This window comes from Fukomys damarensis, unplaced genomic scaffold, assembly GCF_012274545.1.
Source record: "Fukomys damarensis isolate Sample0158 unplaced genomic scaffold, DMR_v1.0_HiC HiC_scaffold_3, whole genome shotgun sequence".
NCBI lineage: Eukaryota > Metazoa > Chordata > Mammalia > Rodentia > Bathyergidae > Fukomys > Fukomys damarensis.
This window is the reverse complement of record NW_022900915.1, coordinates 5,132,453-5,158,404: the sequence shown is the minus strand read 5'-3', so window position 1 is coordinate 5,158,404 and position 25,952 is coordinate 5,132,453. Positions and strand designations below refer to the sequence as shown.

Genomic DNA, 25,952 nt, shown 5'->3' with positions numbered 1-25,952 from the left:
GTTTCATGAGAACTTTGGAGGAGATAGATTCTGGGCTCCCTGAGAGTCACCGTTCATGCCTGACTTGGAGATTGTAGCTGATATTTTTGCACAGAGTTCCAGCTACACATTGTATTTCAGTAGTTGTATTCTGGATGTTCTGAGAATAATGCCACTAATGTGATTTATCAGTTTCTAGGCCATGTTTCTAAATTGGTTCTGCTGTGGGTGGCTTGCTTTTATATTAATTATAAATTTGGGATGCCGTTTAATAGATTAAAAAATACCTGAATGCTATTACTGACTTATTTCGGAGCGACTATTCTTAGTTAATCCTTCAGGCAAACACTTGATGAAATGATCTTAACTTTTAGTTTTCTGAAACTATTAAAATCTCAAAGATCCTAATATTTCTGATGTGCCATTCCTATCAAGGTATCCAGATTATCGTAAAGATCAGCTCAGATGCTTGAACAACTACCAAACTTGTTCTCTTATATTAAAAACATTTATTTAAAAACTTCTATTGTTTCTTTGGGGAAAAAAAGTGTGTTTGGATTCAAAGATATGGCACCAACACAACTTCATTTATCTTAATACAAGTAGTGAAAATAGGTTATTTCATAAGGATCGCTCTGACTTTCTGGATGTTTGTTCCAAGAGTGACCCTGCCGGAGGACAGTGTCCTCACAAGGCCCTGGAAGAGAGAAGGTAAGGTGCAATATGGTGCCCTTGGATTCTAGAGAGCCCTGGGGATGTCACGAATTGCAATGGATTGCTAAATATAGATTGTTTTCTTCTTGATCGAGAAGACAGTGTCTAATTACATGGTATCAAAATCTGCACTGCAGTGTCTCCATTCTTGGGTCAGTAAAATTCCATGTGAAAAGTGATCAGGAAGAACTCCCCTCAATGAGAGATTTGGGGAACACTGGAAACACTGAACAGAACACGTTTGACTTACATGAAAGCCCAATGCAGACAGTATTAGAATGAGAGTTTTGAAACAAAATTTTTCCACATTATTTCAGAGGTTCTGCTTCCTTAGTGGATGTTGCTTGTTGCTTTTATAAATAATACTTCCTCCAGCTGGCATGCTTCAACAGGATCCTTTCAACTGGATTTCATGGGACACTGAACAATTCTGGTACCTCAATCAATCAAAACTAAAGGTTATATTATATCCGCTATCACTTTACTTCTAGGGGCTAGGAAAGGAGTTGTTGATATTGTTCATGTTTCAAGGGAAAGCACAACTGCTAATTTTTTAAGTGAAGTACATTTTTCAAACTTGGTCATGTTTTGGAAAAACAAGCCATGTTTCAAAAGATAAAAGTGGGGAGAATAAGTCTGGTCTCCCTTTAGTTTCCTCTAATGTCTTTTCCTGTGTGTTCTGAATGGTTAGGACCTTGCTCCTAGTTGAAGGTGCATATGTAGCTGAGGACATTCTCACTACCTTGGGTGGCATAAGGACTAGACACTGGAAATGCCCATGATTTCCATCAGCAGAGAACAAATCAGTCAGTTGGCAACTACAGGTCGAATCAACAATGGCTCTTTTGTGTGTGGTTACAGTTGGAACAGAAAACCTTTCACCAATTTTAATAAGACCTCTGAAAAATGATTGTAGAGAGTCACTGGGGAAAATCTTATGACCTCTTTGGAATATATAAGGATTCTTAAGGTGATGCTAGAGGTCACAGAGAGAATGAAGAGTCAGGGACCCGTCCTTCAAATTCAAAATTGTTTTGAGAAGCAAGGCAACACTTTAACAAGGCTTGAGAAAAGAAATTTATTTATTAGCCCATGGAAAATTTAGCCTATGTAGATTAGCAGCCTTCAGAGCATATGGCTGAGAAAAGAAGGTTCATTAGTAAAATAGCTTTCAATGTGGGGCACTGCATGGGTAAAATAAGCAGAGTGAGAACACACAAGTACATATTGACACATGATGGTCAATAATGTAACATGACAGAGAATCTAGATGATCCCAAGGCAAATGGATGAACTTGACATTTGGCAAACAAAAACAGGACCCTTTCTGACAAAGACTGGGCTGATGGCAGACGAAAGAGACATGTTTTCAAATAGTCCCAGGCTCTGTCATCATCAGCTGCACCCACAAACTTGAAAAGGTGGACTTTACCCATACAGAATGTGGGAGACACTCTTGTACAATGAGATTACTGTCATTGCATTATTGTTAGCAAGTACTTAGACAAGCAAAATCAATAAATCACAACAAGAGGCACCTTTAAGGGAAGGCCATGTTGGCCTTCTTTCAATGGAGAACTGAAAAGAAGAGACATTATCCTTGGAGAATAATCTGGTATTTTGTTGAATTTTGAGGGGTCACTGGCTTCTTCTGGTAATCTTGCCTTCAGGCCTAGCCCCATGGACAAGTATCCAGCCTGTGATGCTGACCCTTTAACCTTGAAGTTAGGTGTCGTTCATGGTGCCTGAGGGGCCTGGTGGGTTTGGGAACAGCCATTTATTAGAGTTTGTCATCTGCAGAGGACTGGACTCTGGAAGGATATACTCAGGGAGATTATTCCAGGACAACCTGATGATCTCTGCTGACATGGGCTACCCAGTGAGGCCTTCTTGATCACTCCATAGAAAAAAAATCCATTCACACTTTTAAAGTCTTCATCATTATCTGATATTTTATGTACTTAGTAGTTTATTTGCTTATTCTTTCTTGCCTTACCAGAATGTAAGTATCACAAGGGCGGAGATTTTTGTCAAATATCCCACCATATGAATCCCATAAATATCAAACAAAAATGAATGAATATTTGAGAACTGAGTGAATAAAGCCTTAAGGAAAACTTTTAACCTATTCTAGTCTTTCTCCTTCCTGAGACTCACAGCCAATCAGAACTCAAACAAGTAGACAGGCTAATCAGTGTACCAAGAGCATGTGAAAGCCCCTTTGTTCCAACAAGAACAAGCAGTTTTCAGCATTTCCTGATGATTTTTCTAAGGCAGGACACTCTAAACCCGTGATGTTGGCCCTGGAGTCTCAATGGCAAGGGCTCTTGGTAATTAGGGAAACAAAAAACCAGGAGGATTGACTCAAAAGTACCCCAGGAAAACACTAGCATTCAATGGTTACTGACTTGTGTCTAGATTCTATTCTCTTTAAATCTTCCCTTTCTTTGTGCCTTGATTTCACTTTTTGAAATGAGGGTGGCCAATAGAGCTTGTGAAATATTTAGTTATCTTTTGATTAAGTTGTATGGAAAGATTTATAATTGGTTGTATTTAATTAAGCCCTCCTGTTCCAGTCTCCAGGTACCCTCTTGTATCCTAGGCATTTTTGAGATTCGCAGTCATACTGCTACCAAGTTCATAGTCATCCACTAGGAAAGGGTCATCAAATACCAATGGGCCCCAGGAATGCATGAAGTGGGACTTGATCACCCAAGCTCCCTTATCTTTATAACTAAATTGCAGATGCCAAGAACATCTGAACTGGGGTTTATGACTTACTCAGGATGCCTGGGACAGCCCTTAGCTTCAACACTGATGAAATGGATATAAGCCTATAAAACCCATGAAAATGTAATCATTCAATCTGAGATTGGGGTCCATGTGAAAGATCTCTTGGATATTTAGAAATTAATGAGATCCCTAGAAAGGTGAATTTATTGTCAACCTTGGATCAAGCGAGTCGAGGGGCTCAGACAACTTTTTGATTTCCTGAAAAAGAGGCTATTTCTCAGATGAGTTTCTCTGTCAATGCCAAGATGTTCTACAGAGGCCATAGTGTCTTCTACTTACTCTGTTAGGGACAGCCTGCAGCCACCTCAAACAAGCTTGTGAAAGGCACTTGGTAGAATTTCAGGGAAGTTGAGAGTTGATCCATCTAATGTTAGTAGCTTTAAAAGTGGCACGGTGGGAGGGAGTATTTAAAACACTATAAATAGTCAAATAGTATAAAGTAGGGCTCCTCCCTCATCCCTGAGGAGCTGATTTTTAACCATTTACAAGGACATCACTAATCCTCAGTCATCACTCAGCATTACTGTGAGCTTTCTGACTGAACTCGTGTGTGTGTGTGTGTGTGTGTGTGTGTGTGTGTGTGTGTGTGTGTGTAGCAGAGTAGTGTATGGGAATGGGAAGAAGAAAAAAAAATGTTTGCAGATGGATTTGTTAGCCAGATGGGGACCAGAGGGTGAGGGAAGATGGGATGTGGGGTTTAAAAGTTCCCACATTTCTGCAGGTGTGGTGATGCATATCTGTAACCCCAGCACTTTGGAGACTGGGTCAGGAGGATTTGCCTTGAGTTCAGGCCAGCCTGAACTACATTAGAGAGACTCTGCCTCAAGAAGCAAAACAAAACTGAACAAAAAATGCAGACAAAAAGCAAAAAAGTACAGACACTTTTACATTAAACATGGTAAATTAAAATAATTTTTATATAAATTTCACTAGTTTAAGAGTATATCATTTAAAGTAATGGTATAAATAGTTCCATGACTTACTGATGAGACGAACAGGTGATACACATGAGTAGAAAATGGTACATATAGATCACATTTTTGTAGAAACAAAAAATGCTAATCTAAAAGAAATAATATGTATATATGCACTTTCTGTTATAGAGTATGGAAAGGCACATTGTTAAAATAAGGGTTAAGCAAATAGGAGGGTAGGGGAAGACATTTTTAAATTCATACTGCTTTATGGTTTTTGTTGCTGTTGGTGGTGGTGGTACTGGGGATCAAACTTGGGACCTTGTGCTTGCAAAGCAGGTGGCAGAACCACTAAGCTAAATCCCTGGCCCCTGCCTTTATGTTATTGGCCTTTTCATCAAATGTTCCTTGTTTTCATTTGGGATTGCAGAGGAAAGGTTGAGTAAAATAGTTTATTTAGAATAGTAATATTAATGAAACATTGTAGGTGTACATGAAAAGTTTTGAGAGAAATTAGAATTCATCCAGACCCACATACCAAATTCATAGCATTATCTGCTCAAAACAGGAATGTTTAAAAATAACACAGAGTGGGATGGGTAGGGGAAGGGTAATAAGGGAAAAGAAAAAAATGTGAAATAATGAAAAGATGAAAATAAAGTGTTTGTAGACAGGGAGGGGAGGAGGGGGTGAAGGGAGGGCAGGGGTAAGGGGAAAAAATGAGAATCAAGACTTGTCATGTAAAGGTACAAGTTCCCAACAATGAATGTAACTGTACTGTATCCCTAAAATGTACCAATAAAATCAATTAAAGCTGAAAAAAAAATAACACAGAGATGTATGGAGGATAAAGATGAAATGTAAGTTTAAAATATTAGAGGAATGTAGTTGTATGTGTCTGCTCACACTTTAAAATACTGTACTTGTGAAAACAAAGGAGATTGTCAGGGTAAAAGTACCTGATAGACAATGAAATATTCATTTGTGCTTGGAGCAGGAGCCTAAATGTCTTTGTGCCTGTTCCAAGTACAAGATACTGATGACCCTACAACAGCTACTGAATCTCCTTGTGGTTTATTTTATAGAATTTGTGGTGGGCAAACAAGGAAAGAGCAACTTTCGTTGAAAGATCTAATAACCATTATTCAATGTATACTATATGCAATAGGCCCCTCCTATCACCCATGGAAATACGTTTCAGCTCTCCCAGCAGACACCTGAAATGACACATAGTACAAATTCTGTATGTACCTTGCTTATTCCTGTACATACATACATACCTATGGTAAAGTGTAATTGATAAATCAGGACTAGGAAGAGGTTAACAATAACTAATAATAAAATACCCATTCCCCCAGTTCTTTTAGGGATAAGAAAGAAGTATAAGACAGTCAGTGTTAGTTTGCTTCCTAATCCTGGCCTGTTTTGTGTTCTTCCTGCTTTCAGTGGCTTCTTGGTATAAAGACCACAGAGGATTTTTACCTAGGACCATGGGTCTGGCGCTTTTGGAAAAGTGTCTCTGAGACTGATGTGAGAAGACAAGTTTGAAACATGTTACAAAACTAGGATTAATTTCAACAGCCAATAACCACACTGAAATGCCACTGCACGTAGCTCTTCTACAATGTATGAGTCCATAATACAGAGTAGAAGGGTAATCATTACCTTCCTTTGGGGAAGACAGCAGGAAGATGCTATGGCCTCACAGTCCCAGCTCTGTCACTTCATGTTGGTTGCCAAGGAAACGTTAATGGCTGTGGCCAGCTATAAAATACGTGACATGTCTGGCGGATTTTTAATTCACAGACCTTCCCTCTAGGAGCTGTCAGACTACTTCAGCTTTCCTTGCTTCTCTGCATGCTGCTTCTTCTGGCTGCGTCACTCTCCCTCATTCCATCACTTGTGGACAGTTCCTCCCTGCTATCTAACATTGAACCCAGGTACCGCTGCTCACAGGAAGGCTTCCCACACAGTCGCTGCCTCCAGCCTGGATATGGCTGATCTGTCTGAGTTTCCGTGCTCCTTTTTGACTACTCTCATCATACCACTGTACGATGGAATAATGCACTGTATCACTTATGCATGGCTCACCTCTTTCTAAGGCAGCAGTTTCACATTTCAATTACACATTTAAATGATCTAAGGAAAATTTAAAAGTCCTGCCTGCACTTCAAATCAATACAATCAGGCTTTCTGCTGCTCAAACCCAGGACTCTGTATGTATTGAAGCATTGCATGAAATGACAAAGGATTAGAGGGTCATTATGGGATCTTTAGGGTATTGATTTTTTTTTTTTTTTTGTACCAGTGATCAAATTTGGGACCTTGTGCTTGCAAGTTAGGCAGCAGAACCACTGAGCTAAATCCCTGGCCCCGAATTTCTTTCTTTTTTTTTCTTTTGTACTGGAGATCAAACTTGGAATCTTCCTCTTGCGAGGCAGGTGGTAGCACCATTGAGCTAAATTCCAGGCGCTGGTATATTGAACCAGGCATAAACCTGTCTAATGGTAAGATTTTGCTCAATTAATATATTTAACTAATTCAAAGTAGAGTATTTATTCTCTAAGTGGTATTAATTACTATCCATTTCAGTGACATCAATTAGTAGAATACAAGAAGTTAAAAATGAGTAGGTCTATTGATTTATAGCCAGGATTTTGGAGAGAGCCATGTTATTTTTTTTATATAACATATGCTGAAGACTCTCCTGATGGAATTTTGTACCATTTTAATGAGAATTTTCTAAGACAAAATGATGAAATTTGGATTTGAACAAATGCATTTGAAATGCTATCTCTTAGAAGATTTATATGTGAAAGGACCATATACAATGTTTTTCAAAGTGTGGTTCACAGCTGCATCCAAAGAAAAATATATGCCAGTACTTCCTTCCATCCCAGATCTATATATACATTTCTGTGGAGAGAAAATTATGAACTTTACTTGCATTTTTTCTTTTGAGATATAATATTGACACTGAAGTTGTACAATTCAGAAATTTTATTATGTTCACAAAATTGTGCAACTATCACTATTGTGCCATTCTAGAACATTTTTAGCAATACAATAAAGAAATCTGCTCCCATCAGCAGGCTCTGCTTATCTTTCCTGCTCCCAGGAGTCAAAGGCAACAAGGAATGTATTCTTTTTTTAAATTAATATTATTGCTACACTTAAAGTATACAGTATAATGACATTCATCATTGGAAATCTGCACCTTTACATAATATATCTTGGTTCTTATTTTTCCCCATTCCCCTATCCTCCCTTCAACACCTCCACCCCTCCCTCTCTATCTACAAAGACTTTGTTTCCATTTTTTCATTTTCTCATATTAATTCCCTTCCCTTCTTTCCTTTTCCCTACCCCTCCAATTTCCCCTTCTCCTTTGCCCTTTCTTCCTATTTCACATTATCTATTGTATATTTTAGTCCTTATTTACACTTTCAGTTTTTCACACCAGAGAAACTATTTGGTATTTACACGTGGGTCCTATTTATTTCACTTAAGAGTATGGGCTCGATGTGCATCCATTTATGTTTAAATGTCTTTAGTGTCTCATTCTTTATGGCTGAGTAGTACTCCATCATATTAAAACACACAGACACACACATTTTCTTTATCCAGTTTCCTGTTGATGGGCAACTGGGCTGCTTCCAAGTTTTAGCTATTACGAATTGTGCTGCTATGAACATGGGTGCACATATATCATGATAGTATGATTCTTTTAATTCTTTGGGGAAGATACCAGCAGGGCAATAGCTAGGGCTTCCAATCCTAGTTCTTTGAGGTATCTCCATACTGATTTCCAAAGTGGTTGCCCCAGTCTGCACTCCCACCAGCAGTGGAGCAGGGTTCCTCTTTCCCCATAACCCCACCAGCATTTGTTTTTGGTTGATTTCATGATAGTAGCCATTCTTTGTGGGAGTGAGGTGGAATTGCAGCATTGTTTTCATTTGCATCTCTCAAATGGCCAGTGATGTTGAACATTTTTTCATAGTTTTACTTACTATTTCTACTTCTTTGAGAAATGTCTGTTTATTTCAGATGCCCAGTTTTAGATTAGGTGCTTAAATTTTGGAGGTCTGATTTTTTTAAAGTTCTTTATGTATTCTAGATAGTAGACCTTTGTCTGAGGAAGAGCTGGTGTAAAGTTTTTTTTCATGGGCAACAGAAGTTTTGTTTGTAAAATCTTTTCCTACATCAATATCTTTAACAGTTTTACCTAACCACTCTTCCAGCTGGTGTAGTGTTTCTGTTTTAATATTTAGATCTTTAATACATTTTGATTTTAGTTTACTTCATAGTGAGAGATATAGGTCTAGTTTCCATCTGTGGCAAGTTGAAATCCAGTTTTTCTAGCACCATTTATTAAAGAGGCTATTTTTCCTCCAGTGAGGGTGTTTGGCTCCAGTGTCAAAGATGAGGTGGCTGAGTGTGTGTGTGTGTGTGTGTGTGTGTGTGTGTGTGTGTGTGTGTTTCTGCATCTTCTAATCCATTCCACTGGTCCTCAGGTCTGTTTCATTGCCAGTACCATGCTGTTTTTATCACAGCAGCTTTATAGCACATTTTCAAGTTGTGATAACCCCTACCTTGTCTTTAATGGCTAAAATTGTTTTTGCTATTCTAGGTCTCTTCTTGTTCCAAATGAATTTTGGATTGTTTCTCAAGGTCTGTGAACCATGCTGCTGAGCTTTCAACTGGGATTGCATTGAATCTATATAGCAGTTTTGGTTGTATGGCCATTTTCACTATGTTGATTCTTCCTATCCAAGAGCAAGGGATGCTTTTACATTTTCTGATATTCTCTTCAATCTCTTTTTTCAGAGTGCTGCAGTTTTCACAGTCATTAATTTCTTTCATTAGATTGATTAAAAGTTATTTTGATTTTTTGGATGCTATTGTGAAAGGAATTGATTGCCCCTTTTCTCTCTCAGTGACTCTGTTTGTCATGCACAGAAAAGCTATTGATTTTTGTGGGTTGACTTTGTATCCAGCTACTTTGCTGAATTTAGTTATTAAGTCTAAAAGACTTTCGATGGAGTTCTTGGTGTCTTCTACATAAAGTATCACGTCGTCTGCAAATAAGGACAATTTCACTTCTTCATTTCTTATCTGTATTCCTTTTATTCATTTTTCTTGTCTAATTATTGTGGCAAATGTTTCCAAACTTTATTGAAAAGGAGTGGTGATAGTAGAAATCTTGTCTTGTTCCTGATTTTACTGTGAAGGATTTCAGGTTTTAATCATTTAGTATGATATTGGCTGGTAGTTTCTCATAGGTGGCTTTTATCAGATTGAATAGAGACCTATTACAATTTTTGTAGGGTTTTATCATAAATGCATGTTGGATTTTGTTGCATGCTTTTTCTGCATCTATTGAGATGATCACATGATTTTTGTACTTGGCTCTATTAATATAGCATATTACATTTATTGTTTGCATATGTTGAATCATCCCTTCACTCCTGGGATGAATCCCACTTGGTCAGTATGTATGATCTTTTTAATGATCTCATGCATTCTATTTGCGAGTATTTTATTAAGGATTTTTGCATCCATGTTCATTAGTGAGATTGGCCTATGGTCCTCTTTTTTAGTTGGGTGTTTCTCTGCTTTGGGATCCAGCTGATGCTTGCCTCCAGGAATGAATTTGGGAGTATTGCTTCTCTTTCAATTTCATTGAAAAGTTTAACCAGGAGTGGCAGTAGTTCCTCTCTAAATGTCTTATAGAATTCAGCAGTGAGGCCATCAGGACCCAGGCTTTACTTAGTTGATAAGTTGTTAATTACATTTTCAGTTTCATTAATTGATATTTTGTCGTTTAGAATTTTTAGATCTTCATTTAACTCTGGTTATTCATATATATCTCAAAATCTGTTCATTTCTTCTGTGTTTTCCATCTTATTGGTGCACTGGTTCTCAAAGTAGGTATCGATGATCCTCTGGATTTCTGCTGGGTCTGTTGTAATTTCACACTTTTCATTCATAATTGCATGGATTTAGGCCATATGATAGTCCTTGAAATTGCACGTCTCCCCTTTGTCCTCTGTCCACACTATGGCCGTTTATTATTTGTGATTGTTCTGCAGTGAGGTAGGTGTTTAACGGAGGAAGGTGAATGGAAGGTGATTGAATGAAGAGTACAAGACACTAAGGAGGAGGTTGGGGGGTGGAGACAGGTGAGAAGTTTGATGTGAGAGGACTTTATTGGAATACTTTCAGCTGAGTTGAAGGGTGAGTACTGAGAGTTTTCAGAGGTCATTTGTGGAGTCCAGAGTGAGATATTGGAGGAAGAAAGTTTATTTATTGATTGAGGGGAGTCATGTGATTGTCAGAACCTGCGGATCAAGAGGAAAATAGGCGAGGGAAGTACTGGAGAGGAGAGGCTTAGGACAGGGAAGATTGAGGGTTAATACTAGAGAAGAAAGCCATGACTGTGGGGGAGGTAAAACGGGAATTAAAAACTTGAGATGAGGAATTTGTGTATTTAGAAAAGGAATAAATAGTATTACATTGGAGGTTTGAGGTGAAGAAGATAGATAGAGAGCTGAAAGGAGCAGATAACTCACATGCCTATTAAATCAGAGCCAATGGAAGAAAAAAATGCACAAAGTAAATGCACACCACCAAGAAAAACCTATAAAACAACATAACATAACCCCACACTATTAAATTAAGAGAGAAACAAAACTCAAACCTATAAGATATCTGATGAGAACACAGGTTAAATATTCCATGGTTAAATATTCCATATAAACATGGTTTATATGTAGATTCTTTGTCAGAAATCTTGAGTGTTCACACTCCAATAACCTTTCTGAATCTCCCACTGCAATAATGAAGCTAAATCACACTCAGGGCTTCTTTCTGCCATGTTTCAGGGATCCATATAGAGTTTGGTCCAGTCTGAGTCTTGCTATCTGTCTCCCTGGGTTTAATAGTGTAATTGGCAGACCAATTCACTGGCATTAAATCGTCCCCTGAATCAGGAATATTCCTATGCAATCAAATCAGCTACAGTAATAACAAACTAATCAGTTGCACTGGTATCTATTGGGGCAAGTTGAGAACATACAGTGAAATCCACTGTTGGCTCTCTCTTTAGCCTAGAGAAGAAATTCACAGTCATAGTGTAAGCATCATAACAGCCCAAGTGTTGACCCACAGCTAATATGCAGTAAATGTGGTAGGTATGTCTCCTCTTACATTAAAAACATTCAACCTTCTGTAATTTTACAGAATAAATTATAGAAATACCAGATGGTTGGGGACCAGATAATGCTATAAAGGAGGAAAGAAAAGGGGGAACAAGTGGGTTTTAAAAAATCTCCTGCTATGTGGTATGGGAAGGAAGAAATAAGAGGGGGTGAAGGATCCTAATAAGTGATAGAAGTATGTTATATATTTAAATCAGGTATGAGGGAGACCTAGGTATAAAATCAGTAATAAGAAAAGGTGAGAAAGAACTCTATGGCTAATATAAATATTAGATAAAAAGTTAAAGGGAGATAGATGAAGAGAGAGGAGAAGAAAGAAAGAAAAATGAAGGATAAAAAACAAAAGAAAGAAGTCAGGCAATGAAATGTGTATAAAGTAGAAGGAATAAAAAGGAACAAGGGAGAATTCCCTTACCCTCTATAAACTATATTGGAAGAAAAGGGCAAGAGGAAGAGAAACACAGACACACACACTCTAGCCTACTCTCCCACCACTAGTTGTCTCCCATGGCTGTCCTTTCCTCATCCATTCCGAGAACCTGGCCGTGCGGAGTGTAGGAGCCAAAGGGTGGCGCAGGGACCCAGGTTTGAGCTGAGCCCTTCACAGCAGTTGTGTCCTTGCCGGCCTTTCTTCCACACTTGTGGCAGCAGGTGCTGCACCAGCGTCACTCACCGATTGTTTACCGTGGAAAGCCACTCTGGGAGCCGTAGCCTCCATTTTCCTTGCAGGTTCCAACTGCCACTGATTTTCACATTTCCCCAAAGCGTTCTTTCTTCCTTGTGTAATATTCTCCTCTTGTCTCTGAATAGTTCTTTGGGTTGGAATATTCAAAGCAGAATTCAGACATTGCCAATGCATTGTGTTTGATTAATCCGTCTCTCATGTCTCCTTCCTTTTATGATAGATTCTCCACCTCTCTGTTTCTTTTTTTCTGAGTCTCTCCGACATGGCTCCTCCTTACTCCGCCATGTTGGATTTTCTCCGATGTGACTCCTCCTCTAATCAGCCATGTTAGATGCCCTATTCCAGACTTTTGTCTTGTGCAAGATCAGGTCCATTGTTTGGCTGCCACTTCTGCTGTCGCATGAAGCAGGGAAACAATGCAGAGCCAGCGTCAAGGCATGCAATCCACAGTTCTGGAATTTGCCTGCAGGTCTGAGTGTTCCACCAGGGCTACAGGTCTGCAGCAACTCCTTGTTATGGCTGAAACATACCTCATTACTTGGATGTTCCTCTTTTCTTTTCTTTGCTCTTCTCCTTCTCCTTTTTTTGTACCAGGGATTGAACCCAGGGGTTTTCTACTGCTGAGGTATATTCCCAGCCCTTTTTTATTTTAAGACACCGATTCAAACTTGTGTTCTTCTTTTATCTGCTCATTAATTGATCAGCATTTAAGTTGTTAACATTTTAAATAATGCTGCTATGAACATTTTGTATGAGTTTTTGTGCAAATATATTTCAGTTCTCTGGGGTATACAATTTCTAGGTCATGACGTAACTCTTCTACCTATATTTTAAACAACTTTTCAGGTGATTCTAAGACTCACTGAAGTTGACAGCTGCTTTTCTAGGGTACCACTATTTCATCCAAGGCTATCAAACTGTCCACATTGTAACATTGTACTTGATAAAAGGTGACATCTAATCCTGATTCATAAATTAAATGTTAACTACTAAATCAGTAGTATAATTAATAATGTTACATTGCTACCTTATAAGAAAAATTTAAATCCAAATATAAGACAAAGTTCAAAACAAGTATTTTAGAGTAAGATGAGCACCAAGAGTTCTGATAATTTCCCAGGCTACAGTTGAACTTGAATTTTCTTTTTTCAGAGAACCAGGATTTTACTGGGTTAGGCTAGCCCTATGAACCAGAATCTGGCTTTAATAGGTGTGATAGAAATTTAACATTCTTTTTGCCTGCCAACCACTTTCCCTAAGCATAGGAATTTCCTCTCCTTATGAGACTGCACTCTCTCAAAGCCAAAGTAAAAATTTTGCTTGCTGCCCCCTTGCTTCCTCAGTGCAGGCTTGAGATACCTGCATAGAGCCTCTCCTTGGTTAGAATATTCATGCCAGAATGTAGACCAAAATAGGTGCTCTGTGCGTTCTGCTCACAGTAGAAACACCCTGTTTAGAAGCCCAAGATCTAAGGAAAGCTCCCAGGCCCCAGATCGGAATCAGAGAGGCAGAGTCCCTGGGAAAGTCCTGCGCTGTGACATAACCTGCATTCTCAGCCACAGTTCCCAGGTCTGATTCCCCTGTCCTCCTGGAGAGCTGGGCAGTTACCAATGACCTTCAGTTAATGCCTATTCTGCTCATACCATTAGAATATATTTCTTCTAAAGAAGAGCATGACTAATATCACAGGACTCTACCTTAGGAGCTCATTGATACTGATTTGTAAGTAAAAGTTTGTCCCAAATTTGTTAATTAGCTTTTAGGGCCTTGGCAAATCTCTGCTATGATTGCAGTAAAGTCTCCCTTCTCACAGCTTAATTTGGCAAATTCTCTCTATCATTTCTGATACAAACATTAAAAAGTTTCACTAATGCAACTTGAAACCCTTGTGATATTTAACACTAACAATAAAATGTCCACATAGCAGTGTGCTGATATCTGAGTTACTCTCTCCAAAACACTAACTCTGAATCATGATTCTTTTGCCAAGCATGTCAGGTTATAAATCCTATTCCTTTGCTCCCTCCCCACTCACTACTTTTCTAGACTACAAATGCATTTACCACAACAGCTTTAAAATATATTTTCTAGTAGCTTTATCTAAGTAGCAAAGATGGACGAAAGATTTGAGAGACAACACACATCTGTGAGCTTTGTGTTTTGCATGTACGTGTGTATAAGAATATTTGACCAAGAACTAATTTTGATAAATTCTATTTCTTATACTTTCCTATTAAAATATTTCTTAGAGTCCAGTGGGCAATCTAGAAGCTCCTGAGAGATTATTTCTTTGACGATGCCAAGGTAAATTCTATGCAAAAACCTGTGAATTTACAGATATCGTGCTAAATCTGAATACTCCCCTTGCTTACCCCATTGCCAAATGAGTCACATCACAGAACTAGTTTCGAGACGTGGGTTTTGAATCTCTTTGGGCACTTACTCCTAAAGAAATCTAGTAGGAGAGAGGCAGTCTGACTTTCATCTGATATTCTGACATTTTGTCTTCATTTGTCTCAGATTTAGTTTACTCTGAAAAGTGGGAATCCAAAGAAAATAGCATAAATATCAATTGATTCTTTCTAAAGTATGTTAAAGTTGATGTATAAAATAGCTTCCAAAGCACACATTGTGTGCAAGTACCATACATATAGATCTGAGTATACACCCATGAACCTACACTTTCACAATGAGAGATGGAGCCAGAAGTCTCCCGACTGAACATTTTTAAAGGCTATAAACGTTCAATGCTAAAAGAGAGCTGTTTTCAAAATAATTATTTATGACAGCTGCAAAGAGGCTAGAAATCTCTCTAGAACATATGGTCTTGAAAATAAAATTTAAACAAACAAAAATCTATCCATGGAAACTAAGAATTAAAGTTTTTTAAGAAGAAAAGAGGCCATACTAAAGATTCTGAAAACACCCATTTCTCATCAATCGTGTTTGAGAGAACAGGTACATAAATGGGAGAGTCAGCCTTGGAAGCTAAAAAGCATCATAGTTTTGTTGGCATGAATTCCTGAAGGAGCCTGATCTGAGACTGACTAGCAAGGGATCAGACTGTGAGGAAGTCATTCTGAAGTTTAAATTCAAAACCCTGTGAAGTAAACTCCCCCAGGAACACAGAACTATCTGAAAATGTACTGAGTCACTATCCAACTATGTTTTTAACTATCCCAGTGCACTCCAGACATTACATTTATGAGCACCTAACATGTCAGTTCTTCAAGTTGAACTCAACTTCAGTATTATGTTTCTGTCCAGAGCAAAAATTTTCAACCACACATTAACTGAACACTGCAGCCTTTCAAAGATGACCGCGGCAGAGCTCTCTAATTACTTCGGCTACCTCCTGAGTCGTGTCTCTGGAAATGGGTGCGTTGCACGCACGGGAGAGTGTTGAGAGGGAATCATTCCCATGAGCTCGGACTGGACATGATTTGTTTTTAATGCTCAGTGTAAACATCTAGCTGCATTCTCATTAGCGATTCCACAAGGCAAAAACATGCCTCCTATTCTCATTTCTGCTCGTTGCCTCCGCTGTCCTTCCAGTCTGACTGTTTGCATTGTCCCTGCTCCCACACCCACCTCATGTGCTCTGGATTCTCCCCACGCCGCAGCAGCCTTGCTAAGTGATCCTGCAAGCCTCCTCCTGCTCCTCCTCTTAATCCTTCCTCTTACCCAGTTCTTCCAGGAGGACAGACAACAACCGTTCACAGCCACAGCTCCTGCACACGCCCGTTAAGCTCAGAGGATGAAAGACTGGCTTGTTAGGATCAGCAAAAATAGTTGAAGAATGAACAATTAATAATCATTTGTGTTTGTTTTGCATTCCTATGCCTCTTCCTAGAATTCTGTAACTTACTTGTACCCTTTCCATGAGAAGCCCATCTTCCTGAGTTCCTAAAACACAATACTGCCACAAGTTTTTAATGACGAAAGTTGAGAAAGTGTGGAATTATTATTTCAGTTTTTCTCTAGTTTTAAAATGACTCATATCTAAACCATCTGTTGACTATGACCTGGTTATCTTCTGAAAATCACACTTGTTTAAACAAGTCGAAGTCATTTATTTATATGGTTGCTGATTTTTGTCACAGATTCCAGAGCTATGGTAATCTCCTTTCATTCCTAAAGACTCAAGAGAGCTCTCCCAGACCCCTTGCCATCCCTGCAGTCCCTTAGCTGGGTTGCTGCCAGCCATCCTTAAATGGCACATAAAGGGAGGAGACTGGGGAAAACCCAGAATTGTTTATGTTCAGAACACTATGAATGATAAACATCTGCATTGAAACAGTTATTAAATTAACATTTGAAATTAGAAGCTATTTCCCTTTTTGTCTGGCAAAAGAGAGATTGACATCTATGACTTCTAGGAAACTTGTAGTAAAATTTGCTTGTTTAAAAATTCTCAACCATTCCGAAGTTTCTCGTTCAGTTTTATTATAGGGGCTTTCATCTTAGAATTCTTGACTAAGAATTTGAGAACGGGAAGACTAAAACAGTAAAACAGGACAGAAGAATAAAATAGGGACATTTTAAGCGCTGTATCAAGTAGTGAAGAGTAACATCTAGATGATCCTGTGAAGAGGCGTGTGCCCTTTACCGTCTTCCACAGTCCAGGGCACAAAAGTCCCCAGAATGTGGACCCAACAAAGAAACTTTGCCAAAGTCATCCACAACCCTTTAGCAGTATGCACAGAAAGTATGTAACATAATAAAAGTTCCCACTAGTGACATTTATTCGTGAGGTAGAGCAAGACTGGAGAGAAACAGGTGGGGTGGCATTCTCCAGGAGGCTGGGACGCCAAGCTGGGAGGGCATGCGTGTGGTCAGAAAGGCCGCAAGAGAAGTCAACATGCTCTTCCCCCGTCACAAAACTCAGCGGTAGTTTTCCATTCCCTGAGGTGCCAACAGCTACCTGATGCAATCTTTGTATTCTTACTGCAGCGAAGGTGAGCAGGAATGCCGGAGAGCTGGTTCCTTTGTGCCGCCTTTGGCAGACACAGACCTGTCACCTACACGATCCCCTCATGCGCAGAAAGAATAAGTAATCGCTTGGACTCGATAGGAATATGAATGTATTTTGCAAGTATTAAACTGATTAAGAGCTCAACTCCAAAGAGTCGAATCTGGTACTGAAAATTACATCCATTTGAACCGATAGGTAAAAGTTGAAGTGTATACTGTAAATGATGACCAGGCGAAGGCATACCGGCAACAAAGGCAGCATTAACAAGGGTCAGCATCAATGAAGTGTGGCTACGTCCCCCTCAGTCTTTATCGCGGAATAACACCGAGTAACAGAGGTGAACCACAGGCACAAGAGCCACAACAGACTGTCACTGCCGTGAGCAAGCAGTTGACGTCCATTGTGTTCCGCCGCTGAATTCTGCGGTTGTCCTAGCACAATCCTAAGTAACAGAACAAACTGACCCCTCCTTCCCTACAATCACTACCGTTCCAGTCTTCGGTGAAGAACATCTTTGAAATGGTAGAACAGATGTGAGGAAGTAGCTTCACGGATTTACAACCCAATGTACAACTCATACATAAGCTCCTTATAAACATGTTTTGTTTGCCGCCCAAAGGATTCTATTTTATTTCATTCAGTTGTCGTCAACATTTAAAAATGAGGAGAATTCATGCCGTGACCTGAATCTTCATCTTGCTGTGCCACCTTTTTATATAAATCAGGCTTCTTCCAGACCAACAAGACTTGCTTTGGCCGCCTCTCTTTCTACATTAGTTACTCAGGGGGAAACTTGCCTGCTGATTATCATGAATAGCTGGGGATTAAAAACATAGGCAATACCAGCTAGACTATTTTTTTTTCCAGTTTTTTGAGACAAGGTCTCACTCTGTAGTTGAGACTGACCTGGAACTCACTGTGTAGCCCAGGCTGGTCTCGAACTCACAGCGATCCTCCTGCCTCAGCCTCCTGAGTACTGGGATTACAGGAGTGCGCCACCATGCCTGGTTTAGCTAGACTATTATTATGATTAGAGAGATTAACTGTTAATATATTATGCTTTTGGCGTTTTCTGTTGCAAATTACAGAAAGCGCAATCTAAAACCTGTTACTACATTTGCTGCCCTGGTACTGTGGGGCCCCCATACTGCACTATTCCCTGTATTAAATCTAATGTAAAACTCATTTAGGGCTTACTAAAAAAAAAAAAAAAAAGTGGCAACATCCCTTCATCCCCAATGCAAGAAAAATTATTTATCAAATAATTTCCCACTTTGACATTAGCTGTTAGAAAGTTCAGAACTACTTTTTTATTTTGAACTATATTGTATGATAATTTATAAACTATATATACATATTCTATTTTTGCCTTGATATTGCTATTTTGTTCTGATATATGTTCTCAATTATTATTATTTATGTACTTTTTAAAATGCAACTATTTCATACATGCATTCCCTATAAGCCATTCTAAATTCTTTGTGAAATTAAAGTATAAATATGGTTAAATTAAATATTATGGTTAATATTAACATTATAGTTAATATTTAATAATAGTATATAAATTTATCAAGAGAAGAGAACAGCTACAGTTTTTTATTCATAAAGTATCAAGACATAACCAACTTACATAAATTTTATTTGATTTGTTTCTTTTTGAAAATAGGATAAAATTATAAGTAATTTGTTGGTATTTTTTTTAGATAATGTTCTACAAACAAGAGATATGTCTGATTATTTGTTGTTGTTTGCTTGATTTTAAAAAGCAAAATTAAAAGGAGCCAGTTGTGGTGGCACACACCTGTAATCTAGCACTTGGGAGGCTGAGGCAGGAGGACCGCTGTGAATGCAAGGCCAGCCTGGACTACATAGACTGCATTGCAAATATCCAAAACAAAGCAAAAATAACATTAAACGTTATGCATGTGTCAGCTGTGACATGTGTACATTCTCTTTTTGACTCCTCCATTCATTCAGCAAGCATCTACTGAACATCGAACTCTGTGACTAGAACTAGGTACCAATAAGCCAAGTCCCAGAGCTTAAGGAATACAGCTAATGGGACAGGAAAAGGACCAAAAGAGAACTTCCTGTTATCTATACCACAGAGGGAGAGAGCGTGACCCATGGAGTCGGGAGATGTTCATCTCCTTGGGGAGTCGGATAGCAAGGGAAATGAAGAGTGGGCCTGGGAAGGTGAGTAGCAGCTGAGACCGAACTGGTGGGGAACTCAGTGAATCCAAGCACTCGCATCAGTGCCATTTCTGGGTGCCACGGCCGTGGAGAGCGAAGGGGAAGGGAGCGTCAAGTGATTCTGTGGCCAGTGAGCTGTAAGATGCTCATAATTGCATCCACGGTCCACAGAACCATTTCTGAGAGAGAGAACCACACAGGCCAGATGTGAACTTAGTTTCCTTCTTTTATGAGTCATTGATATAGTTTGGTACTGCACATTTCAGAGGAATTTTAGTGCAGCTTGAAAAGGTGAACATATTAAACGGGAGACAAAAAAATGAAAGTTGAAGGATGTAAAGGGATTTTGAGGGTTGGGAAGCCAGATGGGGCAAGTGAGAAGTTTGGTTCCCATTCTCGCCCTGACGTAATCACTTGTTAGAGGTAAGGGGCCAGGTCGGATCTAGCCTCTCCGACTGTCAGAATCACACATGTAAGAACGAAAATGGCATCCGGGGAGTACAGATCAAGTCCAGGACTCAGTGGGAGGATTTTTTCAGTTAGATTAAATATCTGGCTCTGTAAAAATGACCCACAGAAAAGGAATTTCTACATTTCTCATTGGTTCCTGGTAGAATTCTGAAAACTTCTACTGTCAGTCTCACAGGTTGATTAATTCTGCCTCAGGGTCTGAAGAATGCATAAAGTTGAAAAATAAAAAAAAAATAATGCCATAATCACTATATGTGCATTGGCATATATAGGCATCAAAACTTCAGAATTGGAAGTGAAACAGAGCTTAGAAATAAGAGCCCCAAAGTCAGAACAAGAGCATTAGAATTTTTGCTACATTACAATGTTGGCTATTCAATGTAAGCAAAGATCCTAGTGTCTCTGACTCTTTCTTCATCTGATGGGGGAAGAGTAATACCTCATCACACTGTTATGAAAAAATAAATGACATAACTTGGGCAGGAGCATGTGGAAAAGTGTATGTTCTCAGGTGACTCCACGGTGTTAATTACTGTCACTTTCCAGGAGAATCAGTCACAACAGGCTTCAGGAATGAAGTGATGCTTCTGGAGTACACAGGAGTATGGGATTCAGAGAATAAGGGCAGGGAGATCATTTTCTTTTTGGTTTATCAGCTGAATGAACAAGTACCTTGTGCTGAGATGTGCTATGTTAAATAGGCCTGGAGATGTTTCCTGGGCCGTGTGAAACTCGAGGGATCACCCATGAGCAGGATGCTGGGCAGGGACAATGTGCTGGTCAGAATGGAGGATCTAGGTTGCAAGGAATAGAGCCTTCACTGGGCAGTACAATACTTCTCAGATGTTCCCCAGCATCAGAATCCCTAGAGGACTTTAAAAAACAAACATTGATAGATTCCCATCTGCAGAGTTTTTGGTTTGGGACGTACAGACTAGGGACCTCAAAACTTGCATTTTAAATAAGCCTCAGATGATGTGAATGCTTCTGAAAAGCACTGAGGCAAGGTAAGAATTATGGCTTCTCAGTTATACAAAAAATTGAATCTGATTCTGACCTATTTAAAGACAAAGGGATGCAGGGGTGCTGATGGTTATTGGGTGGCTCCTAAGAGCTCTGAGAATCTCATTCACAAAATTATCTAAACAACGCTGGTCCAGACAGCATAAACTCCTTTGCTGTTAGGTCTGAGCATCAATGGCAGAATGTACCTTCTTCTGTTATCAGTATATAGCTGTTATTCTTTTCTTACTTCACCTGAGTTAACACGCAGATTCCCTGCAGAAAGAGTCAGTTGGCTTAAGGGTTAGACCCCTCTCCTGCTACTCCCTGATGGGGTACTTTGAATTACAAGCTCACTAAGAGAGCACACAGTGGGCTCTCACAACTGAAAAGTACATCTGGTTATTATTGCCAAAGGCATGTTAATGGATGGTTGGTAGCAGAGCAAAACAAAACAAAACCCAAGAAAACTGCCCATGTAGGAAAAGATCAATATATGAAAGGTCTGGAGCTTTCAGGGCATGGAAAATCTGCACACTTTATTAACTGGAGCTCTTGGAGATACTTAACTTAGAAAGTAAAATGGCAATTTTTAGCTCTTCAAAGAACTAAAGGAAGAATTTAAACCAACTCTTTGGGAAAGTTCTCATGGTCCTATATGGTGCAGCATTTCCCTCCGGAGACAAATACTTCCGTCCTGCAGACTGGAGCAAGCTACACAATTCATGTGAAGGATTCTTTCATTTAGATTTTTAGCTTTTTAGATTATGAGATAGTTCAAACACACAGGGTAGCACTGAAAATAACAACACTTGAATGCCTACAGCCCAGTTACCCAGATTTCCATTTTTCAAATAATCCCATTGAATGTTACAGAAGTTTGGCCCTGGACTGGTCTTGTGGCTAGCTAACTGCCCAGAGATGGCCTGGCGCGTAGGGTGGACATGTGAAAATCATCAGATTACTAGTGAAAGAGTAGATGTACAGACTAAATGCTTAAACCTCCAAGTACTAAAAATAGGCAAGAAATGGATTCAACTATATCAAAAATATTAATTTTAAAGGAATTCTTCCTTTAGATAACTATCCCCTACTCAAATTACCTTCATATGAACAATTATCTCCAAGTGATTATAAATATTTTCTTCGAATATCTGTTTTATCCTGCGTAGATCTCTAAGTGGATTAAGTAGTCCTGTGGGAGGGACTGATGAAAATGCCCTGGGCATTAGCTTAGCAGCCTGGATAGAGCGGTCTGGGTGCCCAACTATGTGCCAAGAGGAGCTGCTCTTTAAACATTTCAGGAGGGCAGACAGGAATTTTAAACTTTAGTGTGACTGTGAGCTATTTAAGGCGTGTCAGGTACCTGGCTTCACACATGCCTGGCAAGTGCTGTACCACCAAGCCGCATGCCCAGCTTATCCTTTCTCTTCTCAGCAAAGAGGACTTGCTGGGGTCAAAGCCAGTGGGTACTTTGTACGGTGGTGGGGAAGTAGGAGGCTTTCATCTTGCATATTTAATTATTTGGTGCCAGTCATAGTCACTAACCCAGGAGATAATCAGAAAGACCTGGAGAAGTGGCAGTATGATGGAACAGAAGACTCAGAAGTGAAACAGTGTGAAGAAGCGTACTCAGCATTTGACAGGTAACTAAATGTAGGTGGAGGCAGGGAGGCAGGATTTTAAAACTGCTTTATAGTTGGAATTTCGAATCAATAACAGCCGTGTAAGATTAATCACCATGGCTAGGAAACACAAACAGCCATAACTGGGAGATGGGAATAGAAGGTGATGAATTTGATTTTGTGTTTGCACCAAATCAAAATAAGACCCAGGTCATATTTAGGAAGAAAGGAGCTTTGGTTTGATGCAATAGGCCAACAATCTCCCAACCTTTGTGTTTTTAGACGCCAATGATGGTCGAACACCTTTGGAAATTGGTTATAGCATGGATAATCCCTCCAAAAACTAAATACATTTAACTTAATTTTGTTTCTAGCCCTCTTCCTCCATTTTTTCCCAGGATACCTGTTACCTGTGGAGTGCTTCCTCTAGGGACAGTGTTTTAAGAAATGTTTTTTAAAACACTGAAGAGCTGTAATGAGGGGATGATTAAGACAGAAAAAAACTTGATGGTAGTGGAGGTGGTTGTTTATTTTGCATGGCAGTTAGAGCAGCAACATTATGAACTGATGAGTCACTAAGAGTGAATAAAAAGAAAACAGGAGGTTGGAGACTTTACACATTCCATGTGACACCTTAAATGGCATGGAGAGAATATAATTTGGAGAAGCATTGAGTGGTGATAGCAAAATCACTGGTTTCAGAGTGTGACGAGCAATACAACATTTTTAAGATTCAGTTTTCTAATATAAAAATAATGTTCACCTAGTTGTGTTGTATACAGACTTAAAATAGATAATGTACAAAGCACCTTCCATAATCTAGAAAGGCACAGGCCACTCTCAGTAAATACTATTCTTAATGTTGCTTTCATTTGAAACTGAAATTTTTCTTGCTGAATTGAGGTAAATACACTGTGTTGAAGTTCGAATGTTGGACAATTATATATGAGAAGTTACAATACCCCATGTAAAGAAGGGGCCCCAGTGCAGACAAGCCTGGGACGGTAGCATCATGGGAGAAACAGAGAACCCATAAAACTAGGCAAAGGAGGAAAATACCACAGGAATCTCCCTAAGGCACAAGTGACTATTTTTTTCAGGAAGAGATGCTGGAGATAACCCCAGTGACTACATCTGTTCTCCTTTGAAAATGCTGAGCTAAAACCTTCCTTTATACATGTGGCTGTAGGTAACGATCCATCGAAAGGGAATTCCTGTGACAATAGTCATGTTGGGGCATTGTCAGGGGCAGGCCAGGAAGAGACACCTTCCACAGGATTCTGGGCTAATGAGGCATACTTCTGCTAGACTGTGTCACAGCGCCTCCAATGCAGGTAGAAATCATTTTCAGTATTGGTCGAGTGAACGTGCAAGACCCCAAATGACTTCGAATTTAGTGTTAAAAGCTCTGCTAACTGCCAGGATAGATTAGCTTTTCCCTCATCTATGACAAGAAATAGGGCAATTGCTGAGCTTCTTACCAAGAAGAGTTCATAGGTTCATTGAAAGGGAAGATCATCAAAATTTAATATTTTGCAGTCTCCCCTCTCCTCTCTCCCTCTCCCTTCCTGTATTGTATCTTTTTTTTTTCTTTTTCTTTTCTGCAAGTTTTTTGCAATCCAGGATTTCAGTTCCCAGAGCTGTGTGAAGAACTTGGTGATGTTACAATGGCCATTTAAAATGACCAGCCAGTGTCTTTAATCCAGAAATTACAACAGCAGACAAAATAGATGGAAGAAATCATGAACAGAATGGCAAGCAAGTCTTTGGAGGCAACTTCATGAAGGCATTAGAATTGTTTGCATCCTTGGCTGGTTTATGACTGTGAGTGTCCAAAGGTATCGGGGTAGGAAATGTTCAATAATACAGAGGCTACAGTAGGAATGAAATTTGCCCTGGAAATCCATGGTATTTCACTCAAGTGAGTACTTACAGGAGAAAATGGACAACTATGTACTCTGGTTTAAATGGCCACTCACCTGACAATTACGAGACTGGGTAGGAAAGAATATATGTAAAATGTGCTGGCCAAAGTGTGACCCACTGGCGTGACTTGACTCTAAGATCACCTGCATGTGCAGGTTCTCGGGTTCCATCCTAGGCATTCAGGAAACAAAATCTCTGAGCAACTTTTAAGAGGCTTTTTAGGTGAGTTTTACATATGCCGAAGATTTAGACCTATATTTGAAGTGTCTCTAATTGCCACAATTCATCACTTCACCTACTCACTAAACTAACCTGTTGTCATTCACTACCCTTAGTTTCCCTCTTTTATTCTGGTAGCCATCAGGATAGACCTGACTCGACCATCTGATTATATGTAAGATATCAGCTTGTCATTTTTATCATCAGCAAAAATAAAAACTGTATGTACAAAGACCCACTTGGTAGAGGCAGGAAAATCCTGATTTTTTTTTTAGCTTTGTGATTTGGTTTGTAGCAAAATTCACTCATTTTTAACTTCTGGAAAATGTCTATTCACTCTTCAGGATAACAATGATATAAATAAATGGATTAAAAAAGAAGAAAAATACTTACATGGACTTTAAGTTGTTTCTGGGAAGCTTTTATTTCAGCTTGCAGCTTCTCAATGCACTGAAATTGAAAAAGTATAAAAAAACCAAGTGCATAACTCTTCCTTTCATATATCCAAAGTATTGTAGATCTGAATATGTATCAGTTATCAAATCTTATGAATGACAGTACGTGTGCTGCCAAAGTGAGCACAGGGAATGGCAGAATTATTATCTCAACTACTCGCTTTGGAAAGCACCATTACAGAGTTTGTGTTTCCCCGTCCCTCTTCCTCTTCCATTCTGAGGAAGAGCCTGAGGGCAAATACACAAGTTTAAGAACTAGGAAATGCTCAAGGAAAATAATGTCTCTGTGATGTGTTAAAGTTAATGTTAACATACCTTGTCTCTCCCTGCCTCCCTCTCTCCCTCCCTCCCTCCCTCTCTCTCTCTCTCTCTCTCTCTCACACACACACACACACACACACACACACACCCTCAAATATAAAAACATATCTGTATATTCCAAAAGCTGATACAAAACCTTTGGGTTGAATAAGAAGTGAATTTATATCATGATACATATAAAATATCCAGATATTCAGAGATTATTTCTGGTGAATTAATTGATTGAAAACATATGCCAAATTTTTCCGATCTACTTGTTTGTTTTACTACATATAAACTATTCCTTGGCTAGTCTCAACTTAGAACATAAGAAACATCTGTGTAGCCAATATCATTTATAAAGTAGAATGTGCAACTTATATTAGTCAAGAGGATACATACCAAGTTTTAAAAATATAAATAACAGATTTATTTTATGCCAATATTCATCAGGGAATACAATTACTTTTAAAAAACACAA

The 25,952-nt window shown here is 39.1% G+C and overlaps 1 protein-coding gene across 1 annotated transcript in view; it reads right to left on the bottom strand.

Annotated features, from left to right (window-relative positions):
- Ccdc192 (coiled-coil domain containing 192) overlaps positions 1-25,952 on the bottom strand; it is a 129,037-nt gene that overhangs the window by 63,819 nt on the left and 39,266 nt on the right. Inside the window, exon 4 of the mRNA XM_019207863.1 lies at positions 25,110-25,166. Within this exon, the coding sequence (XP_019063408.1) occupies positions 25,110-25,166 (57 nt within the window). The remainder of the gene's footprint in view (positions 1-25,109; positions 25,167-25,952) is intronic.